The sequence below is a fragment of the Hibiscus syriacus genome, unplaced genomic scaffold (genome assembly GCF_006381635.1).
Source record: "Hibiscus syriacus cultivar Baekdansim isolate YM2019G1 unplaced genomic scaffold, ASM638163v2 tig00111008_pilon, whole genome shotgun sequence".
Classification (NCBI taxonomy): Eukaryota; Viridiplantae; Streptophyta; class Magnoliopsida; order Malvales; family Malvaceae; genus Hibiscus; species Hibiscus syriacus.
This window is the reverse complement of record NW_024062951.1, coordinates 1,723,971-1,742,950: the sequence shown is the minus strand read 5'-3', so window position 1 is coordinate 1,742,950 and position 18,980 is coordinate 1,723,971. Positions and strand designations below refer to the sequence as shown.

The 18,980-nt window shown below is 33.5% G+C and overlaps 3 protein-coding genes and 2 pseudogenes across 4 annotated transcripts in view; 2 read left to right on the top strand and 3 right to left on the bottom strand.

Moving 5' to 3' along the window:
* LOC120149624 overlaps positions 1 to 4,420 on the top strand; it is a 12,635-nt gene extending 8,215 nt beyond the window's left edge. The window contains exons 2-6 of one of the 2 annotated variants that reach the window (XM_039162361.1): positions 1,752 to 2,170; positions 2,288 to 2,400; positions 3,103 to 3,207; positions 3,608 to 3,875; positions 4,093 to 4,420. In XM_039162361.1, the coding sequence (XP_039018292.1) occupies positions 1,795 to 2,170; positions 2,288 to 2,400; positions 3,103 to 3,207; positions 3,608 to 3,875; positions 4,093 to 4,142 (912 nt within the window). In that variant the 5' untranslated portion in view covers positions 1,752 to 1,794 and the 3' untranslated portion in view covers positions 4,143 to 4,420. Of the gene's footprint in view, positions 1 to 1,570; positions 2,171 to 2,287; positions 2,401 to 3,102; positions 3,208 to 3,607; positions 3,876 to 4,092 lie in introns of those variants that run through there. The other variant, XM_039162360.1, reaches the window with a different exon arrangement.
* The window catches only part of LOC120149626, a 26,101-nt pseudogene extending 7,136 nt beyond the window's left edge, over positions 1 to 18,965 (bottom strand).
* On the bottom strand, positions 5,693 to 10,766 carry LOC120149627 (annotated as a pseudogene).
* LOC120149625 (vacuolar protein sorting-associated protein 32 homolog 2-like) lies at positions 12,304 to 15,201 on the top strand. The gene is made up of 7 exons (XM_039162362.1): positions 12,304 to 12,386; positions 12,515 to 12,618; positions 13,390 to 13,489; positions 14,142 to 14,227; positions 14,341 to 14,432; positions 14,636 to 14,750; positions 14,868 to 15,201. The coding sequence occupies exons 2-7, from the start codon at positions 12,547 to 12,549 to the stop codon at positions 15,057 to 15,059; spliced, it is 657 nt and encodes a 218-aa protein (XP_039018293.1). The 5' UTR covers positions 12,304 to 12,386; positions 12,515 to 12,546; the 3' UTR covers positions 15,060 to 15,201.
* LOC120149740 (60S ribosomal protein L31-like) lies at positions 18,642 to 18,980 on the bottom strand. Its single transcript, XM_039162455.1, has one exon. The coding sequence runs from the start codon at positions 18,978 to 18,980 to the stop codon at positions 18,642 to 18,644; it is 339 nt and encodes a 112-aa protein (XP_039018386.1).

The window sequence follows — 18,980 nt, the reverse complement described above, 5'->3', positions numbered from 1 at the left end:
CTTATCATATAATTTACAATAAAATGTCAAGACAAAAGTGATCCAACCAGATGAATGAACAAAATCTAAAGGGATGAAAACTTTTATGTGTGTGTGAGTTAAATCATAATATTATAGCAGAATATTTTTTTGACTTAAATAATAGAGGCGTTATTAATTGACAAAAAAAATTAAATTAAATTACATAATATTTTAGCCTATACCATGTAATAAGCTTAAATGGTCCTTGTTTAACTCACTATAACTCGGGAATGAAATGCATTTTAAAGAATGAAGGCAAGCATAATTTATTTATTTTTATTAATTTATGGTGTTTAGAAGTGATAGTATCTTTGACAAGTAGCATTTAAATATCCTGCAATCTTTGGTATTTGAATTTGAGACCTATATAAATAACAATCATTCATTTAACTACTAACGTAATTTAATTTGTGCGCAAGTATAACTTATAAATGAGAAATACATTGTGGAAAGGTTTTTTTTTGGGTACATAAAAATTTAAGTCAGGGGTGGCTCCTCAGTTCAGGGTCATGTCATATCTAATATCCAATTAAGATTAACATAGGAATTTACAGATTATTCACCAAGATTAACAGTACTAAAATTCGAACTTAACCTTATAAACTCAAATTCATGTATCTCAACCACTTGCCAACACTCATTAACATTGTGGAAAGTTATTTAATTAAAAATCATTTAAAATTTAATTTAATAATTTTATCTTATTACTAATTAAGTCTAAAATAGAGAAAATTCTAGAATAAATATAACACATCGAAATACATTATTAATACAACACACTAACATTACAATTAATGAATTGTTCTTAGAATTGTATTAGAATTAAATGTAAACTACACATATGAACCCTGTTGATTTTAGTTTGTTCAATTTTGGTCATCAATTTTAAAAAAAGTTTAGTTTTGGTTACTTATATTTTTGGGTTATAACATTTTGGATTACAGGGGAAAAAAAATTTTCGACTCGACTCGACTAAAAAAATTCAACTCAAATTGATTTCAAGCTATAATTTTATAAACTCGACTTGAAAAAATTTGAAGTTCAAATCGTGTTATAAAATACAACTAGAATAACTCGAATAGTAACTTGAATAACTCAAAATTTTGAGTAATTAGTGGATTGATTTTCAAGTTTGAGCCGAGTGCCTCGACTCTGTATGATATATCACATATAAAAAAATATGAAGATATATATATATATATATATATATATATATATATGTAATGTATACAATTATAAAAAACCATTTAAATTAGAATAAAATAATATCAAAATATTATAAATATGTACAATTAAATTTTAATAGAAACTCGACTCGAATATAAAAATTTTTAAATCAAATTTGAGTTATAAAACAAGACTCATCAACTCAAATAACTCAATTTTTTTTTGACTCGACTCGATTGCTCAACCTGATAAGTTGGTAGAGAATATCTACCAAGTCTAACGTATAAACTAAAGAAAGGGTACAGTTTAGGGCCTTGCACAGAATTAACCCATAAGTTGATATATCGAATTTTATTATGTTTTTCGTTAGGGTTTCTTTCTTTTTAAGTTTCCGACTTCATTTGGAAGTTCGCCCTCAAGCCCTGGGCAGATCGGTTGGGTGTTTCCCTGTTCTATTCCGGTCACGATAACGGCGTTTACAGTTTCCTTTTTCTCCGGTAGTTTCCTTCATCGCATCGAAGCCACTCTCTGCAGCAAATATTCACCGAAAATTATAGGCTTAGGGTTTTCTTTTAAAAAGATCTCTTCCAGAAGTATTTGGAATTAATGATGGACACCAAAGCATTGGCGAAATCAAAGAGAGCTCATTCTCAACACCATAGTAAAAAACCTCATTCGATTAAAAAGTCAAACCCTCCATCATCAGCCGGTGTTAACGACCCTGCGAATTCGAAAAAGCAGAAATTCAAACAAATCACAGAGAAAACTCTGCAGGCGCAGCGTATATCTGCATTACCATCGAATCGGAATCGTTACGAGGAAGAATTTGATTCAGGTTCTGAAGATCTAAGTCAAGATCCCGATATTATTGTGCCCAAGAGTAAAGGAGCGGACTTCCGTCACCTGATTGCTGAGGCTCAATCTCAATCCCACTCAAATCCTCATTCAGATAACCTATCTTCTTTAGATGAAATACTTCCCGGTACTTATATTAGATTTGTTCTATCAATTTTCTATTTTATGGAAGTTCTTTTTAATAATTATGTATTTTTTAAAACATTTTTCATAGTGATGTTCAATGTCTTTTTGCATTTTTCAGGAGATTTCAATCAATTTGTAGGTTCTATGCTTGCAGTCAGGGGAGAGGGTATTTTGTCATGGACTGGTAATGATAACTTTTTGGTAGATGACGGTACAAATGCAAATCCTGAGGTAGTTGCTTTTAGTTTATTATTTTCTTTGTTGTTTTCAGAGTTAGAAATTACAAATCTATAATCACAGAAGATTTTGTGTCTGGAATTGGAATTTATTTTGGAAAGTATTTATGGCTATCTTAATTGTGATCCATCACCTGCCCCCCCCCCCCCCCCCCCCCCCCCCCGCGGTTTCAGAGTTGAACTCCTCACCTGTTAAACGTCACCTCTCACCTCTTAAACATGATTATATAAAATAACTTAGCTAAATTCCGGGTTCACTACTGCCCATATATACATATTATATATGTATGTATATTTGGCACTAAAAGTGCAAGGAAAACATGTTCGATAGGTGTGTATATTTGATACTAGTGAAAGATATGTCATCTTAATTAGGAAGTTATAAACATGTACCCTTTGCTAATTGTCAACTCCACATAGAATGTATTTCAGTAATTAGTATCCATGTCAAAGTTTTAGTACTCGTTTAAAGCTATTTTTTAAATAGGCTATGGGCATAGAAGTTTATGACGTCAAAAGTCCGAAGAAAATTGAAATACACTTCAATAATATAACTATAGGAGTGTGAAACCGGTGGTTAGTTATCTGTTTCCATTTTCTTTATAAAGACCTTTTACTGCCAGCCATTGGCCTTGCATCAAATGCCTTAGCTTTTATTTATCTTTTCACCCCCTTTTCCTTGTGTTTTCTCGTGTAGGCCTCGTTTCTCTCCCTTAATTTGCATGCTCTTGCTGAACAACTTGAAAAAGTAGATTTATCCGAGAGGCTTTTCATTGAAGAAGATCTATTACCACCAAATCTGGTATGTGCAATTCTCCTTCATTGATGTTCACGTTACTGTTGATTCATATCCATACTTCAATGCCTCGAGGATGAGGAAACTGCAATTCTGGACAGTGGACGCTAAAAGTAAAAACATGGTGTTCGAGTCTTTTACTAATAACTATAGAGATCATTATTAAGAAGCCTTAAGATATGAATAGGATTGAAGGTCTTTGGTAGTAAATGGGAGATAAAGCTTTCCCAAAAATCTTGCCATTTCGTTTTACATTTTTCGTACTGTTCTGATGCTTTTTTTTTTATATAGTTTATAGTTGAATTAAAATTCCGGTTCTTTCTCTTTTATTTTATTAATTTGACCTTCATATGTTTATAATTTAGACTTGACTACCTAATGACGTATTATCTGGTTTGTATGCCAGCGTCCTGAGAATTCAAGGCTAAACAACAATCAGGAATCACAGCAAATGCAAGCGGCATCTGATCGAAATGGGGCAGCAAAGATAACTGAAGAAATAACTCTTAACGATTTACCTGAGAAGGTCAACTTCGCTGCTAAAATTGTTGAGGATATGTCGTTTGGCACTGGCAACCAGCCCATAGATGCAATATTGTCTAACAGAGGGTTGGGTTTGATGCCTGAAGTTCAAGGTGATTCTATTTATGGTCAACATGGTGAATTCAGTGAGAGTAGAGCTCCGGACAGCCTTAATCCTACATCTGTGTCCAACAAAAAAGTGCTGACATTTGAAGCGGCACCTGTAGAGGATATGCTTCTTAATTCTTTCAGTGATACTAAAATTCTCGATACTCCCAGCTCAAGTTCCAAAAAATCCTCAAGTGAATCTCTTCCACAATATGCAAGAAAGGGTGTTGGGTCAGACAAAGTTCCACGCTTTACTTCCAGTTTTGATGGTTCACTTGATGATTTGTTACAAGATACTTCAACATCGGTAAACCGATATATTGATTCATCAAACAGTGCAGCAGTTAATTCAGCTTCTGAAGATTTACTTGATGATCTATTACAAGAAACATCCAAAATGGTAAACCCAAATGGTTTGTCTGGGAAAAAGGTTGCTTCTGAGAACAATATTCAGTCTTCATCCTCACAACCGGTCACAAAGTCAAAAGTCTTGAATGATTTTGATTCATGGTTAGATACAATTTGATGGTTTGCAATCACTCATGTAAACCTGTTGAATCAAATTTCGCTTTTCACTCTGGTAGCGTAATATAGAAAATGATTTTCAACATTCTAGCAATCATAACATAATTCAATTTCTGGGAACTACTACCAAGCATGCAATGAATTTTGTAGAAGGACCAACTTTCCACCTGCTTGAACTCCTTTCAATAGATTCTCAGCTTCAAGGGAACGGTAATCTTCCATTTGGCTTTTTTGCTCCACATGATCTTACTCAATTACAGCCAGGTTTTGTAAACTTCACAACATCAACCAGAGTTAAGTGAATATCAGCAACCAGGAAAGACCCCGAAAACCATCAAATCGCATCTGCATCTCCTGCAAATAAGCTTCCAGCATTGGTTCCAGACTCACCTGAACGTCAAACCAATTGATATTCATTCACTTCAACCATCTTTGAAGCTTGGGAAGATCTTGTGGATAATGTAGCAACCCTTACTGGAGAGATATCATACGGTAAGTGCATAATTTATATAAATTGTTGAGAGCATTTATTCTTCCACTATTTGTTCATTGTCATCTTGTTGGTTTGCAGTGAGACATCATCTTAGCCATGGTCCATTCCTTAAGGAGCCTTGGGATTGAATACATCAGGAATTTGATTTAGTAAACACTCGTGGACAAAACCCAGCCTTTAATGCTCTTTAAGAATTGATTTTTCCTTTGATTCAAACAGAAATAACATAAAAATACAAGCAACCATCCTGTAAAGCATAAACAAACAAAGTTCTATATAAATATACATCAACGGACTTCTTTCCAACCTATTAATTTCGAGGAAGGAATTTCAATTTTGTAACAACTCTAATAAGGAATCTGGATAGTCCAAATTAATATTGTATATTTATCAATTTTTAAAAGAGACGATTTTCCAAAATTCTCATAATTTCATTTCATTTAATACGCATAATCTTAATTTTCCATGCATTTAAACAGAAAGAGTAAAATTATACAGGCTAGGTGCCATTCATTAAAAGAGTAAACAAAGTTTTTTCAGTTATAGAGTAGCACGTGATAGTTAAGTGTCATAAGTCTGGCTTGCCTAAAAGTAAACAAAGTAATCTCATAAGTCTTGACATAAATAGACCAAAGCAATTTCCAGTCAAACTTTGTGCTCCAAGTCCAACAACCATTGTTGAGTTCACCTTGTGTAATAAAACAAAAGTAAAAAGAATACGCAGACCCAAATCATCGAATTAAGCAAAAAAACATGCCAACCTTATTGTTTCACTAGCTAAGGGGCACACAATTTATTTTTCAAAATGGCACAACCTTAACTCCTGTTCAACCATATCCCGCGAAAAATAGCTCTGTCGGGAAACAGAGGAAATACCCGAGTTTGACTGAACTAACCAGTTTCATTGTCCCTTGAATTTGCTGCTAACGTAATCATATCTTGGGACGTTAATGACTGCAAAACACGTGCAAAACCATCGAATTAATCTTTTTAAATGGCATTCTAATAAAACAAATGAAATCCAGTGTTTTTAAAGTAAATTAAACAGAGAACTACCATTCCCATACGATGCCATTGTGAGATTAGAAGATAGAAGCTTTTGGGCTACTGAAGAAATATCCTTGGGTGTAATTTCATCAACGATCTTCAAGAAATGCACCACAGGCTTCGTGATAAATTCAAGACAATTTGGTTACACGAAATATCATAATAGTTTACGCATAAACTTTAATATGAAAAGCAAGCAGTAATACACATAGATGTCGATGAGAAGCAACTAATTAGCAGTGTCATTGTCGATCACGGAAATGGTAAAAAGCTGAGAATCTTATAAATAGTCATACCTCTCACCATATGTCAAGATTTGTTTACCAATATCTTCTGAAGCAACCGCCAGCAGAAAACACCTCGCGGGTAAACAGCAAAACTTGACAGGAGAATATGAATCCTAGGTGAGCAAAATTGAATTTGACTATAATAAAAAAACTAAAGAGATCGGTTTACATACTCTGGATTCCAAATTCATCAAAATGGCAGACTTGGTCGACCGTTTAGCGCGGTCCAGTTCTTTCTGCTCAACTGTAAAGAAAACAGTAAAAAGTATTTCAGTAACAGGCAATATCGAGTGGGTGTTGTAGAAAATACCAAGTAATTTCCAGAATAAAGAGCTGCTACCCTTTTCCAGGTGTTGCAACAGCAATAAGCTCCTTGACAGCTACATCGATAGCAGATGGTACAAAATCAGAACTCTGGGTCCAGAAACATCAGTGTCATAAAGATTAGTACTACCAGCAAACAGTATCTGTACAGTTGGAAATCTATAATCAATTTAGTTAAAAGTCCAAGAAAAGAGACTCGAGGGAACAGATGAGTAACAATATAGAACAATTGGTTAAGCAAAGAAAACATTCAAATGCAGGTCATTGTGGCCTTTTTAACCAAGCCTATTACTAGCATTTAACAAACAGGTGTCTTGCAAGAAAATCAACTATCAATGATTTAGTTGTGAAAGTCCCTAACGTTAACTTACATGGAAGTTGCCGATTTCACTTGGCTGTAATTGCAAATCGCTAGCATTTGATATCATTTAACTGGTATGATTTACAAGCTTTACCATCCAAAAGGTTTCCTAATTCAATCTACCAAAAGAAATATAAACTCCAGAACACACTATCCCTAACACCATCCGTAACACCATCAAATTTGATCTGTTATTCTATAGTTTTGGCCAAGCCTGTGGCTGCAACATCTCTAGTGCCAGAAGAAATAGCAAAATGAGACAAAAAGAAAGAAGAGTAACAGTGGAGATAAAAAGGAAAAAAAAGGTATCTCTCCCCAGCAAAAAAAGGATGCCCAAAAATCCGTGCAGAACAATGTGAAAATCAATAAAAGAAAGTTCTCTACTTGAGCTTTTGCTACACAAAGACATATTGCAGCGGGGAAGATAGAAGAAGTAATAGAGAACTATACAAGAATTAGTAATGAAAGGTTCAAAAGCAGACTTATAATTGTAGCTTGTATCCCAAATAAGTCGTATGGTTGTAAATGTTGTTGAATGGTGAAAATGACTGAACTTGTGAATACTGATTCAAGATGCGAAGATCTGCTCTAACCAAAACACTTTCAAGCTGAATTATACAGATTGGCTAAACTATTTAAAAAAATTAGATGTCGAGTTGCAGAAAAAAGTTAAAAGTATTCACTAAAATAACAAAAGCTCTTTCTACCTTTGTTCTGAAACTATAAATGTCATATACTGAAAGATAAAGAGTATACAACACAATCAACTTACATAGTCTTGAATACATTCCTTTTCCAGGGCCACCGGCTGAAAATGTTCCACCTCCTCCCATTAGAATCTAGAGAACAATTAGATTTATCATTTATCAATCTTCCTATGTTGAAATCATGGTAGCAAGCAGGGAGAACAAAAAAATGCAATAAAAATCAAGCAAGCAAGATAGCAAGATCTTTTATGAACTACATCAAAAATTATAACATCGCATAACAAGGACATTGAGCAGATAAAGAAATCCAACGTTAAAACCTGAAGAACGGTTAAAATCATAGCTTCCTTCTCATTGTGCCAACCACCAGGAAGTTCAAATGCAAGAGCAAAATGAGTTAGATCCTGCAATTTATAATCATTTGAGACTCAGACTGGGAAGAAAAATAAAAGAAAAACTCACTTTCTAAGTATTTATTATGATGCATACCCCTGAATCAGCCTGGCAACGATAATCTCCTCCAGCGTACACAGAATTTGGTTCCTGAGCAAAAGGGACCTTGGGAAGGTCTGACAAAAGTGGTTCTGCAATAGATAACAATTCTTCATGTTCAACACCCGTTGCTGCCAGTACCATCCGAGAAGCAGTAAAATTTTCCTAATATTTTCATGGCAAAACAAGCTTACTAGTGAGGAGGATATACAATGTGTAATACGATACACAATTAATGGTTAAAGCATAGCAAATTAAGTTATATTAGACTCACCGCAACAAAATCCTCCAAAACTGTACTATACAATAAATTAACAGCAGATTCTGGGGCTAAAAGAGGATTTGCCAATGCAACAGAATAACCAGCTGAGTGAATGGCTTCTAAAAGCAAGCCATGCGGATTCTTTGCAGCTTCGGAAATTTCTTCTTTTACCTTCTGAAGCTGCACAAGGTCAAATACCAAATTGCAATTTCACAAGGGCATTTAATCTGAAGCTGCACAGAATTATTTAGCGCAAAAGCAGCAAGATTAAGACATTTACCTGTTCATTGACCTCCCAATCCAGGAAAGCAGGGTTTCTCACACAGTCAATAAGAAACTCTACCATTTCAGGAACATTTGTCTTCAAAGCATCAAAGGTATATCCAAATCTGCTCCCGAGAAACTGCAGCATTCACATTGCCACCAATTGCCTCTACTTCCCTCACTATACGCAAATGACTTCGGTTTGTTGTGCTTTTGAAGGCCATACGCTTAAGCAGGTGTGAGGCCCCAAATGAGGCTGGTGAGTCATAGATTGAGCCACAGTCAATATATAAGCCTATTGATGCAGCAGGGCTCTGCTCGGCAACAAAAACAATAGTCAATTCCTCAATAAACTAGAAAAATAGTTCTCTTCTTTCTAAAAGAAGAGAACTTCTATATTAAACATTCTTCACAAAAGAATACATACTGCTGAGATTTCCGAAGCAACTTTGATGCCATTTGGAAGAGTTGTAATCTTAATTTTACCAGGTTCAACATAATCAGGCAATGAAGGTGGTATGGCAACACCAGGTAGGGGAAAATCTAGTGGTGGTATGGACTTGGACTGACTTCCAGTTAGCCAGCTTAAGAGGCCGCCAGAAGAGGATGATGTTGTAGCAACAGTAGCGGAACTTGCAAACCTTCTAGGTTCTATGCATAATGTGTGACCCTATACTCGAACATTCATGCAAACATAGAACATTTCCAAGCAGTCAGACCATCAGTATGTGGAAAACTTTACCAAATGAATCATAACTCAAAAACGGCTATCTTCACAATAATAACCCTTTTGAAGTTGACATCCCAAACTTGTTTTAAAAAATTTCCTCCCAAACAAATAAAACAATTATAAATAAAAAAGCAGAAGAAGAAATGTCAATAAAAGAAAAACAGAAGTATTTTGACAGGCCTTCACCCTCATAAATGTAGCAAGAAACTGAAGAAAGTTATGGCCAAAACCTATGGTCAAGTATAAATTAGGTGATGGACAGATTTATCTTGTACAAGCTTCCTTTCCCACACAGATAAAGAACTGATGGGAAATTTCTTTGCGAAGCACTAGCAGCTTTAGGCAATTAGTAGGATAAATCTAGATATCATATGTTCCATGCTCTTTCTGTAAAGAGTCGAGCAAAAAGCATCGTGTATCTCTCTAAAATATAGGCAGGTCAGAATTGATCCTCAAAATTCCAACAGACTGAAAAAGGTCTAACGGGAAATACACAGCCGACTTTTGTCCTTGAGCATTACGCTTTCTAGGACTGCTTATAAAGCACTCCTTTAGAAGGCGATGGATAAAGTACAAAACACACTCAGGCATATGTTGATTCATTAATAATATATCGATATTTAGACTCAACAATCTTTCAATAATGTTAGTAAGTTAATCAGTTGCTTTATATGAATCAAGATTTTAGGACAAAACTCTAGCGCATTATTCTCTCTTTTGTTTCTAGGAACTACACATTTCAGGATGAGTAGTTTTTTTTTTACAGTTTGCACTTATCCAAGCAAGTTAGTTCCCCCCATCCCCTTTTCTTTAGACTAAATAAATTCAAATTATTAAAAAAAACTAATAAAACTGTTACTGTTATACAATATAAAGCTGCTCTAGAAACTAGAATTCTAAAGGCATGGTCACTCGATAAATCAATTAACAAAATCGAATACAAAAAACCAAACAAATGAGACAATCACTCAATAAACATATAGTCTGGAATTGAACGAAGCTCAGATTTGTAATCAAGTCCAATTTATTATTTCTACAAAAAGATGAGATTAATTGAATTATAAATATAAGTAACAACTAAGAATTAGCAGCAAATAAAAGAACATATCTATCAACTAAAAACGAAACCAACCGCAGATTGACTAATAAGAAACTCAAAGCAGAATCGAATCGAATTAGCCTTGTTATACTCGAGATATGAGACCAATTGCAATAGCGAGATCGAATCATCAGCGATCATAAATTAAGGTTTCGGAAACAACTGAACTTACCTTGAGAGACCGGATGAGAGAAGCCGCGGTTCGGTACATAGTGATCGGCGGTCTCCGAAAAGCCTTAGATCGTACGGACGCTGTGAATTCAGTCTGGTATGGATGTCGAAGGGTTTTGTGGGAGATGCGAGCGACTCGGTTGAGCCGTTGGTGTTTTGCTCAGCTTCGGTATGTGGTAATTGGACGAAGAACTCCGAATTTTTCCATAATGGATGATCGCATTTAGACAAAAATTCTTCATGTGATTCTGTACAAGTTTTTGACTTAGTTCTGCAATAGTACAAGAGATTTTCTCCTTTGTCTCCATCAAATATAATCTGAAATTTTTTACAAATGGTTTAAACATTTGTTTGTATTCTGGAAGAGTTTTGCCTTGGTATATAGATCAAAACATACAACCAAATCTTTTCCAGGAAGTTGTGATCCAAGGACTGTGGTCGTAAAAGAACATCCTGGAAAAATTGAATAGTAATAGACTTGCTGATGAGATGAGTTGCAAAGGTCTGATCTGCTGCAGAATTGAAATATCTGGTATGAGGCTTTCACCATTAGGGATGGAGTATTTCTGGATTCATGATTGTCTCAACTGCACCAGTACCAATGAAAGCAATCACCGCAATTGGTTTTTCATATTTCCCCAGATAAACTGTTGCTGGTACATATAGTACAGGGACTATGGACGCCATTGACGAGGAATTGACACGTGCGGAGTTTTCTCCTGACACGTGAGAGAAATATAATTTGAATTAGGGGTGAGAAATAAATCGATTCAAGTTAAAAAGTTTAAGTTAATTTAGTTGATTATGCATATTTTATGAATCAAACTTTATTTAAAATAAATTAGATTGAATTTATAAAATTCGAGTTGAATTATTCTAGTTGTCATACAAATTTAATTATAATTATTTATGACATTATGATATAAATTTGTTCCATTTTTTAAATTTCTCTAACCAAATAAGATATATATATATATATATATATATATATATATATATATATATATATATATATATATATATATATATATTTACATTCTTTCACATTGTAACATTATTTAATAAATAAAATACAACCTAAAATTATAAAATATAATTATAATATTATTTTTAAAGAATATATTTTGATGATAAATTATTGATGGGAGTATCTACATTTTATTTGAGTTTATTTAATTAGGGTTTTTAGCGTTTATTTGTGTGATTTTAAACTATTAGTTTCTTGTGTTATCTTTATTATGTATTTAGTTTATGATATAGTTGTAAACATTTATTGTAATTTGAATACTTTTTTATTTTTATTTATTAATGGATTCTATAAAAGTTTATATAATATCAATAAATCAAATGATAGTTACACTAAATCTAGATTAAAAATGTATTATCACCAAAATAATAACTTATAAATGTTAATTTTTTTAAATAATTATGTCGATAAAATATGTATATTTTATTATATTAAAATATTTTTTAAAATATTAACTTATAACTATTTTAAACTGTTAAAAAATCAAAACATGGACATATTGCCATTGTATTTTCAATATTTATATGTTAGCATGAAATATTCGAGCAAATACGTTGACTACGACTGCAAATAAATGTATTAGCAACGACGGCGTATTGCTCATCGAGTGTATAAATCAATACATTGTGTGGAGATGGGGACCGATCTCCATAAAGCGACACGTGGAAAGCCGACACCGTCGATTAAAAGTCAATCCCACTCCCAAAACTTCTCTCTTCCCACAGATTTCTCAAAAATCCCTAACTTCTCAAATTCTGCAGATTTGGTTGGACTCTCTCCTTTTGCAGTATTTTTCTTTTTGAACTTTTCCAACGTATCCTTTATGCTCTTAACGAGTGATCGATTATGTGACAGATCTTTCATCTGATCGTATTGGTGATTGTTGTTAAACAGAAGATCGGGGGTTTAATTGCCGAGTGTTAACCATGTTTAAAGGGCTTTTTGGGAAAACCAAGCCGGAAACAAATGCTCTAACCACGTTAGACAAATTAAATGAGGTATTTCCTCGATTTTCCCCATTTTAATTAGGAAGTTAGTTTTTTTTGGTTGATATAATTTGTGTGAATTGTGGGGGTTTGAAATTTGCGTTTGGTGAACTCGGTGGATTGAATTTATCAGTCATAATTTGTTGGGAGTTGTGGGATTTGCTTGAAAGAATTGAATTGCTGGCAATTCATTTGGTGGATTCTTAAATTGTTTGATTACATTTTGGAAGTACTGTAAAAACAACTGAAGTGTGTATAAGATTTCTTTAAAAAGGGAAAAAGAAAAGAATATCTCACTGGAATGCATCAAATAGAGTTTTTCACTTTTGTTAAACAGTTCATGTTTGGTCGGGGAAACTGGTCATTTGTTGACGATTCGAAGGTGAAAATTTTGCGATAGTTTTTAATGGTTTTCGGGATACCAATATAGATCAATGAATGGAATTTTCTTCCTATGCTTCTAGCACAATCTATGGAGTAATGCCATTAGATAAAGGTTTTAAGGATTAAAGGAAAGAATGACATTCATTGTGTAAGCATGTTCCTTAACGGTCTCACCGAATGATGGACTATGATCATTTTTATAAGGTTGGAAATTTGGGTATATTGATGGTGCACTGGACGTGCATTCAAACTCCACAATGGTAATCAAAAACTCATTCTGGCAGATTTCATTTCGCTTGGTGCTGCAAATTGCATCGGTTTATTTCAAACCATTGGATTATATTGTTTCTCTTTGATATTTTGATTAAACTGATCCCTATGATGATCTCCATCACGTAGACCCTTGAAATGCTAGAGAAAAAGGAAAGTGTACTTCTGAAAAAGGCTGCTGCAGAGGTTGAAAAGGCCAAGGAATATGCCAAAGGGAGAAATAAGAGAGGTATGGTTATATACACGCAAGTAGTTAATGTTTTTTCTTGGTTTCCATTTTTTTTCTCTGTTGAAAAAAATACTTGATTTTTTTATTCAACTGGTTGACTTTTGATACTGAATTATATAGTTATTTTGTTTGGTTTCTCGATGCTTATATATCAATATGTCATATTAGATGATGTAAAATTCTTTCTTGCTGCAATATCAAGTGATGGCTTCTAGGTTACTAAATGCTGGAACCCCCAAGGGCGCTTTTCCCCTTTTCAACCTCTGGTTAATTTTAATTCTCAAAAGGAAGCAAAGTTCAAATCAGATTGAAGATGCCATGAAATAACACCCAAATGTATTACCGCATTGCAAGCTTTATCTTTGGGGTCCTTTGGTTTCCGAATGACTGATCGTCAGACATCAAGTGATGTTCTGATGCTGACTAACATTACCATGCTGTGGTATTATTCTTGAGTTTCTGATTCATTATGTATTCATATCATGTGAGGTTTTAGCAAGCAATGATCTTCTAGAATAAACTTTAGATAGTTTTTATTCTTTTTATCATCTGAACGACGACTTAATTTAAAAGTTAAAACCATGTTGTGCACTGTGATTGCTAGATATATATATTGTCGACTCTTGGTATTCATTATGCTACTCTTATGCAGCGGCTATACAGTGCCTGAAGAGGAAGAAACTATATGAACAGCAAATTGAACAGCTTGGGAACTTCCAGCTTCGTGTTCACGATCAAGTAAGCTTTTAATTTTGTTAATTTAGTGTTTTAACCTGTAGTTGGAGGCTTTTTTGAGTTTCTTATCCATTTTTGATGGTGCTGTACTGACTGATCTATATCAACTTCTACAGATGATATTGTTAGAAGGCGCCAAAGCCACTACTGAGACTGTAGATGCATTAAGAACTGGAGCAGCAGCAATGAAGGCGATGCAGAAAGCAACGTGTGTAACCAATATATTTTTATTGTTAGCCTAAATATGCCTTTCTTAATTGTACTTGCCCTTTGTATCGCTATTTATTGCACTATTGAAGCATGCTAGCTTGGCATTCACGCTAATCTAAATCAGTGCTTTTTCTTCGATTTTCATGAAGCACGAACAATGGCTAATTCTCACTGTTTTACCAAAAATGGCCTTCTTTACAGGAATATAGATGACGTTGACAAGACAATGGATGAAATCAATGAACAAACTGAGAATATGAAACAGATTCAGGAAGCACTTTCAAATCCTATCGGGGCTGCAGCTGATTTTGACGAGGTTATACTTTCTGATCCACTCTTCATTTTCTTCTTACCGGTATTATCTATGTTTATAAATGTCACGTCTGGCATTTTCATGCATCTAACAATGAGTTGTTTACTTTTGATGGTGTAGGATGAATTGGAAGCAGAACTTGAAGAACTTGAAGGTGCTGAGTTGGAAGAGCAGCTTCTCCAACCTGCAACGACTGCTCCTGCAGCTCCTGTCCAGGTACCCGCTGGCAGGCAACCAGCTCGACCCGTTCCTCCAAAGCGCACAGCTGAGGAAGATGAACTCGCTGCATTGCAGGCTGAGATGGCACTTTAAGGTAATTAATCCTAGTTAGTTCACTCGCTGGGTGAATTACTTAAACATAGCTAATTATCCGATGGTCATATATTTGTAATATTGAATCATCTCTGAATTTATTTGCAAAATTAATGGTTGATGATGCACATAAAAATTTCATGAAACGAAACGAATCCCACTTATCTGTACTAATAACCCCTCTCCCTAACAATTTATATTGGTTCCAAAATTAATTATTTTGTATTATATACTATATACATAAATATATGAAGAAAAACGAAAATGAAAGTTTCCTTTAAGAATGATGTTCATATCAAAAGAGTCTAATAGCCTTCATAAATTTCATTATATATGTCGAACGAAATGTTTTACGAAGTAATAAATGATTGGTGAGCGAATTAAATTATCCTGACTGTTTTGTTATACAATTTTAATTATATCAACAATCAAATTTTTACCAAAAAGGAGGTCTCGTTTTTGTGTGTGGAAATTTATATAAAGAATTTTTAATATTTGGATAACTAAAAATAAAATGTTTTCCCATTTTGATTATTTTGTGTGTGGAAAATCTGCTTTTATAAAGATGTTATAAATATTGAAATACTTAAAAGTATTATTAATACTATATTCCTGAAATAATAATATCATATTAAATATTAATATTTCATTAAAAAATTATCTATTCATCTTTTTAAAATTATATCTTATATTGCAATTTTATTTTATTTACTCACATTAAAATATTAACGGTGATGAAATATTAAAGATAAATTAAATTTAAGTCTTAACATTTATCCATCTATTGTAGTCTTAATTTAACTCATGCATTTATTTTAAACATGAATTAACAAATAACAAAGTTAAATATTCAAATCTTATAAACAAAATCTAAATATTTAAATTTATTTATTTATTCTTATCATGCATGTAACCTAATTTTTTTTATTTGCAGTTAGGTCATTACAATATCCACAGTTCTAGCTAATTATCCAATTGATAAATGAGATTAGTTCTCATATTCTATCATCGGGTTTTGAAAGCACCTGAGTGGGAACTGGGGAGAGGATGAGCCGCCTCTATCAAGAGAGAGTCTATCCTGTTATCAAACAAGTCACTTAGACATGACTGGCTTCTAAATTTATCATACTCTTTATAATCTTATTATTTAAAATCATATTTTGGCATCAACTTAGAATTTACTTCTAAATTATTGGAAATAAAGGATTGTAAAATAAAATATTATATTGATCTGGAATATAATATGAAAGAAATCAAAATTAAGTTGAATTATATGATGTATAATCACTGTTTTAGAATCAAATATGTCCTGATTGGTATAACCGTTGAAATGAACGTCATTCCCTTAAGATTAAATTAAGCATTTAATATTTATACATTTGAATATCGAAATAAAAAATAACTGTATTACCCTTCTCGAAACATGCAGTTGTTTACTCTTGAAGAAATATCCAATTGACGATCGGTGATCGAAAAAATACATAACAAAAAACAGGAGTTAAGTGGTTAAACCATCATAATCATTTTTTTGTGCACATCACTCAGTTAGCTTTAATCACCTTCAGTTCTTGTAATATCTGGGTCATCTCCCAATCTTTGTACGAATATCATACACCGAAGCAGTGGAACTTTTAGAGGAAGCCGTGAAAAGTGGTAAGAAATTTGAGAAGGCAGTGGAGTGGGGGATCGATTTAGCATCCGAACACGAAAGGTAATGTGAATCCCTAAATTGTTTCTTTCCACATGCTTCAAACGTGGAGCCTAACATATTTTTTTGCATTCGACTCGATTTGCAGATACTTGACAGAGGTTAAGTTTCAAAAGCCTGTTATTGTTTATAACTATCCAAAAGGAATCAAAGCATTTTACATGAGGCTTAATGATGACTTGAAAACTGTTGCTGCCATGGATGTCCTTGTGCCAAAGGTTGTGCATTTCCATTTCCATTGTTTAAATTACAGCTCTTTTTGCTATGTTATGTCTGAGAGTGGATATCTTCTGAACATGTCAGGTTGGAGAACTGATTGGGGGAAGTCAAAGGGAAGAACGTTACGCGCAAGGTTATTCGGGAAAGGTAAGAGGCAGTATATCCTTGTTCATAACTTCATTTCATGATGCTTAGGTTTTGCATGCTTTCACATATAGTGAGTAAACATTACAGTTTCCTTTGGTGGTTTATGGCTTGCGGAATCATGGAGATGGGGCTGCCTCTTGAGCCATATGAGTGGTATCTCGACTTGCGACGCTATGGAACGGTTATACACTGTGGATTTGGTTTGGGGTTTGAACGAATGATTCTCTTTGCTACCGGCATTGACAATATCAGGGATGTTATCCCTTTCCCAAGGTATCCAGGTAGGGCTGATCTTTGATATTTTTTTTCAGAGGAAAAAAAATGGCGTTGATTAATTTTCAGTTTAAAGTTAGGAATTGGATGTTAGTATTTTACCTAAGTAGCTAATTGGTGAGGCCTTAGTGATTATAAGACTTGGTCTTCCTTACATTTTTTTTGTCTTGTGATCTTTATATGTTTCTTTTAAGTGAGAATAAATGATTTAAATGTTTTAATTAAGCACGAATCAAACGATCTCAATAGTTAAAGGGATGATTGTTATAACTAGAAATCCCGAGTTTGAGCATGATTTCAATAGGGGTGTTTTAACGTTTATTGTCAAATGATTAAGAATCTTTCGAATAAGTACTACCTTGTAATCACTAAAACCCTAAAATTTAAAAAGAATCCTAAATTTCATGCTTGTTAAATCCCTAATCCTAAAACTGAAAATTCCTTATATCACCATTGAATCAATTACCGTTATCTATTTGTAGTCGGATCTCACCGATGTCATTCACTTCTTTACCCTTGCATGAAACCCTCAAATTTCGTTCTGTACTTCACCCAATTATCGCTCATTGATTCGTCATCGTCAACAAATTGACACTGTATTCTCCTACCAACTGAGAGGTTTTACGAATTTATAAATTTAGGGGTTAAATCATTTTTAAAAAATAGGAATATTGATTTTCTATACCATATATCAAACAATCATCAGATGACATATTGATTTTTGGTTTCTTGAGAATTTAACAAACGTTGACAATTCAATCTTAAAACAATAACAAAATAGAACACTTGTAATATTTAGACACATAAGTGAAGAAAATTTTAATTTTAACATTTTTTTCAGTTAAACCAAATATGAAATTAAATATCCAGAGGTATAAAATAATTCAATCAAATAATTTAATTAACTATATATAAATATTTAATTTTACAATTATAGATTTTTATTTTATAAATAAATATTAAAACGAAAAAAAAGTTAATATTGATTAATTAGGTTATGGCAATAAAATTATTTTGGTTTATTTAATTTTGATGGTTTAATGATTTACTCAGTTTTGATGATTTTAAAAATCAAACCGACTAAACGCACATCTATACTTAATTAGCTAAACAAAGGAACCAAATATACGAGGAATATAGTATGCCTCAAGTGATTAATGCAAAACTTATCTAAAAACTCAAATGTAAACTTCTTGGTCAACAAATGCAAGCTTCCATTAACTAAAATAAATGAATTACTCATCATCATCATCAATGACCTTGGTACCCAAACCTTTCAGTCCTTCAGCTGGGATTTCGGCAAATGTAACCAGAGAGTAGAGTTCTTCCTTTGCATCTTCATCGTCATTTCTCTTACGAGCAATGCGAACCCTAACTCTTCTCGGGACACTTCGGATCCCTCTGCTCCACAAGTGCTTGATCAGCTTCACATCAACCCTTACATCCTTTGTCCCCATGGCTTTTTCTGCAAATTTCCTGATCTCCTTTATTGCCTTGGGAGCCTTCTTCTTAAATGTGTTGTTTCCAACATTTCCAGGAAAGAATAAGTTACTCCAAACTTTTTTCCCAGTCAT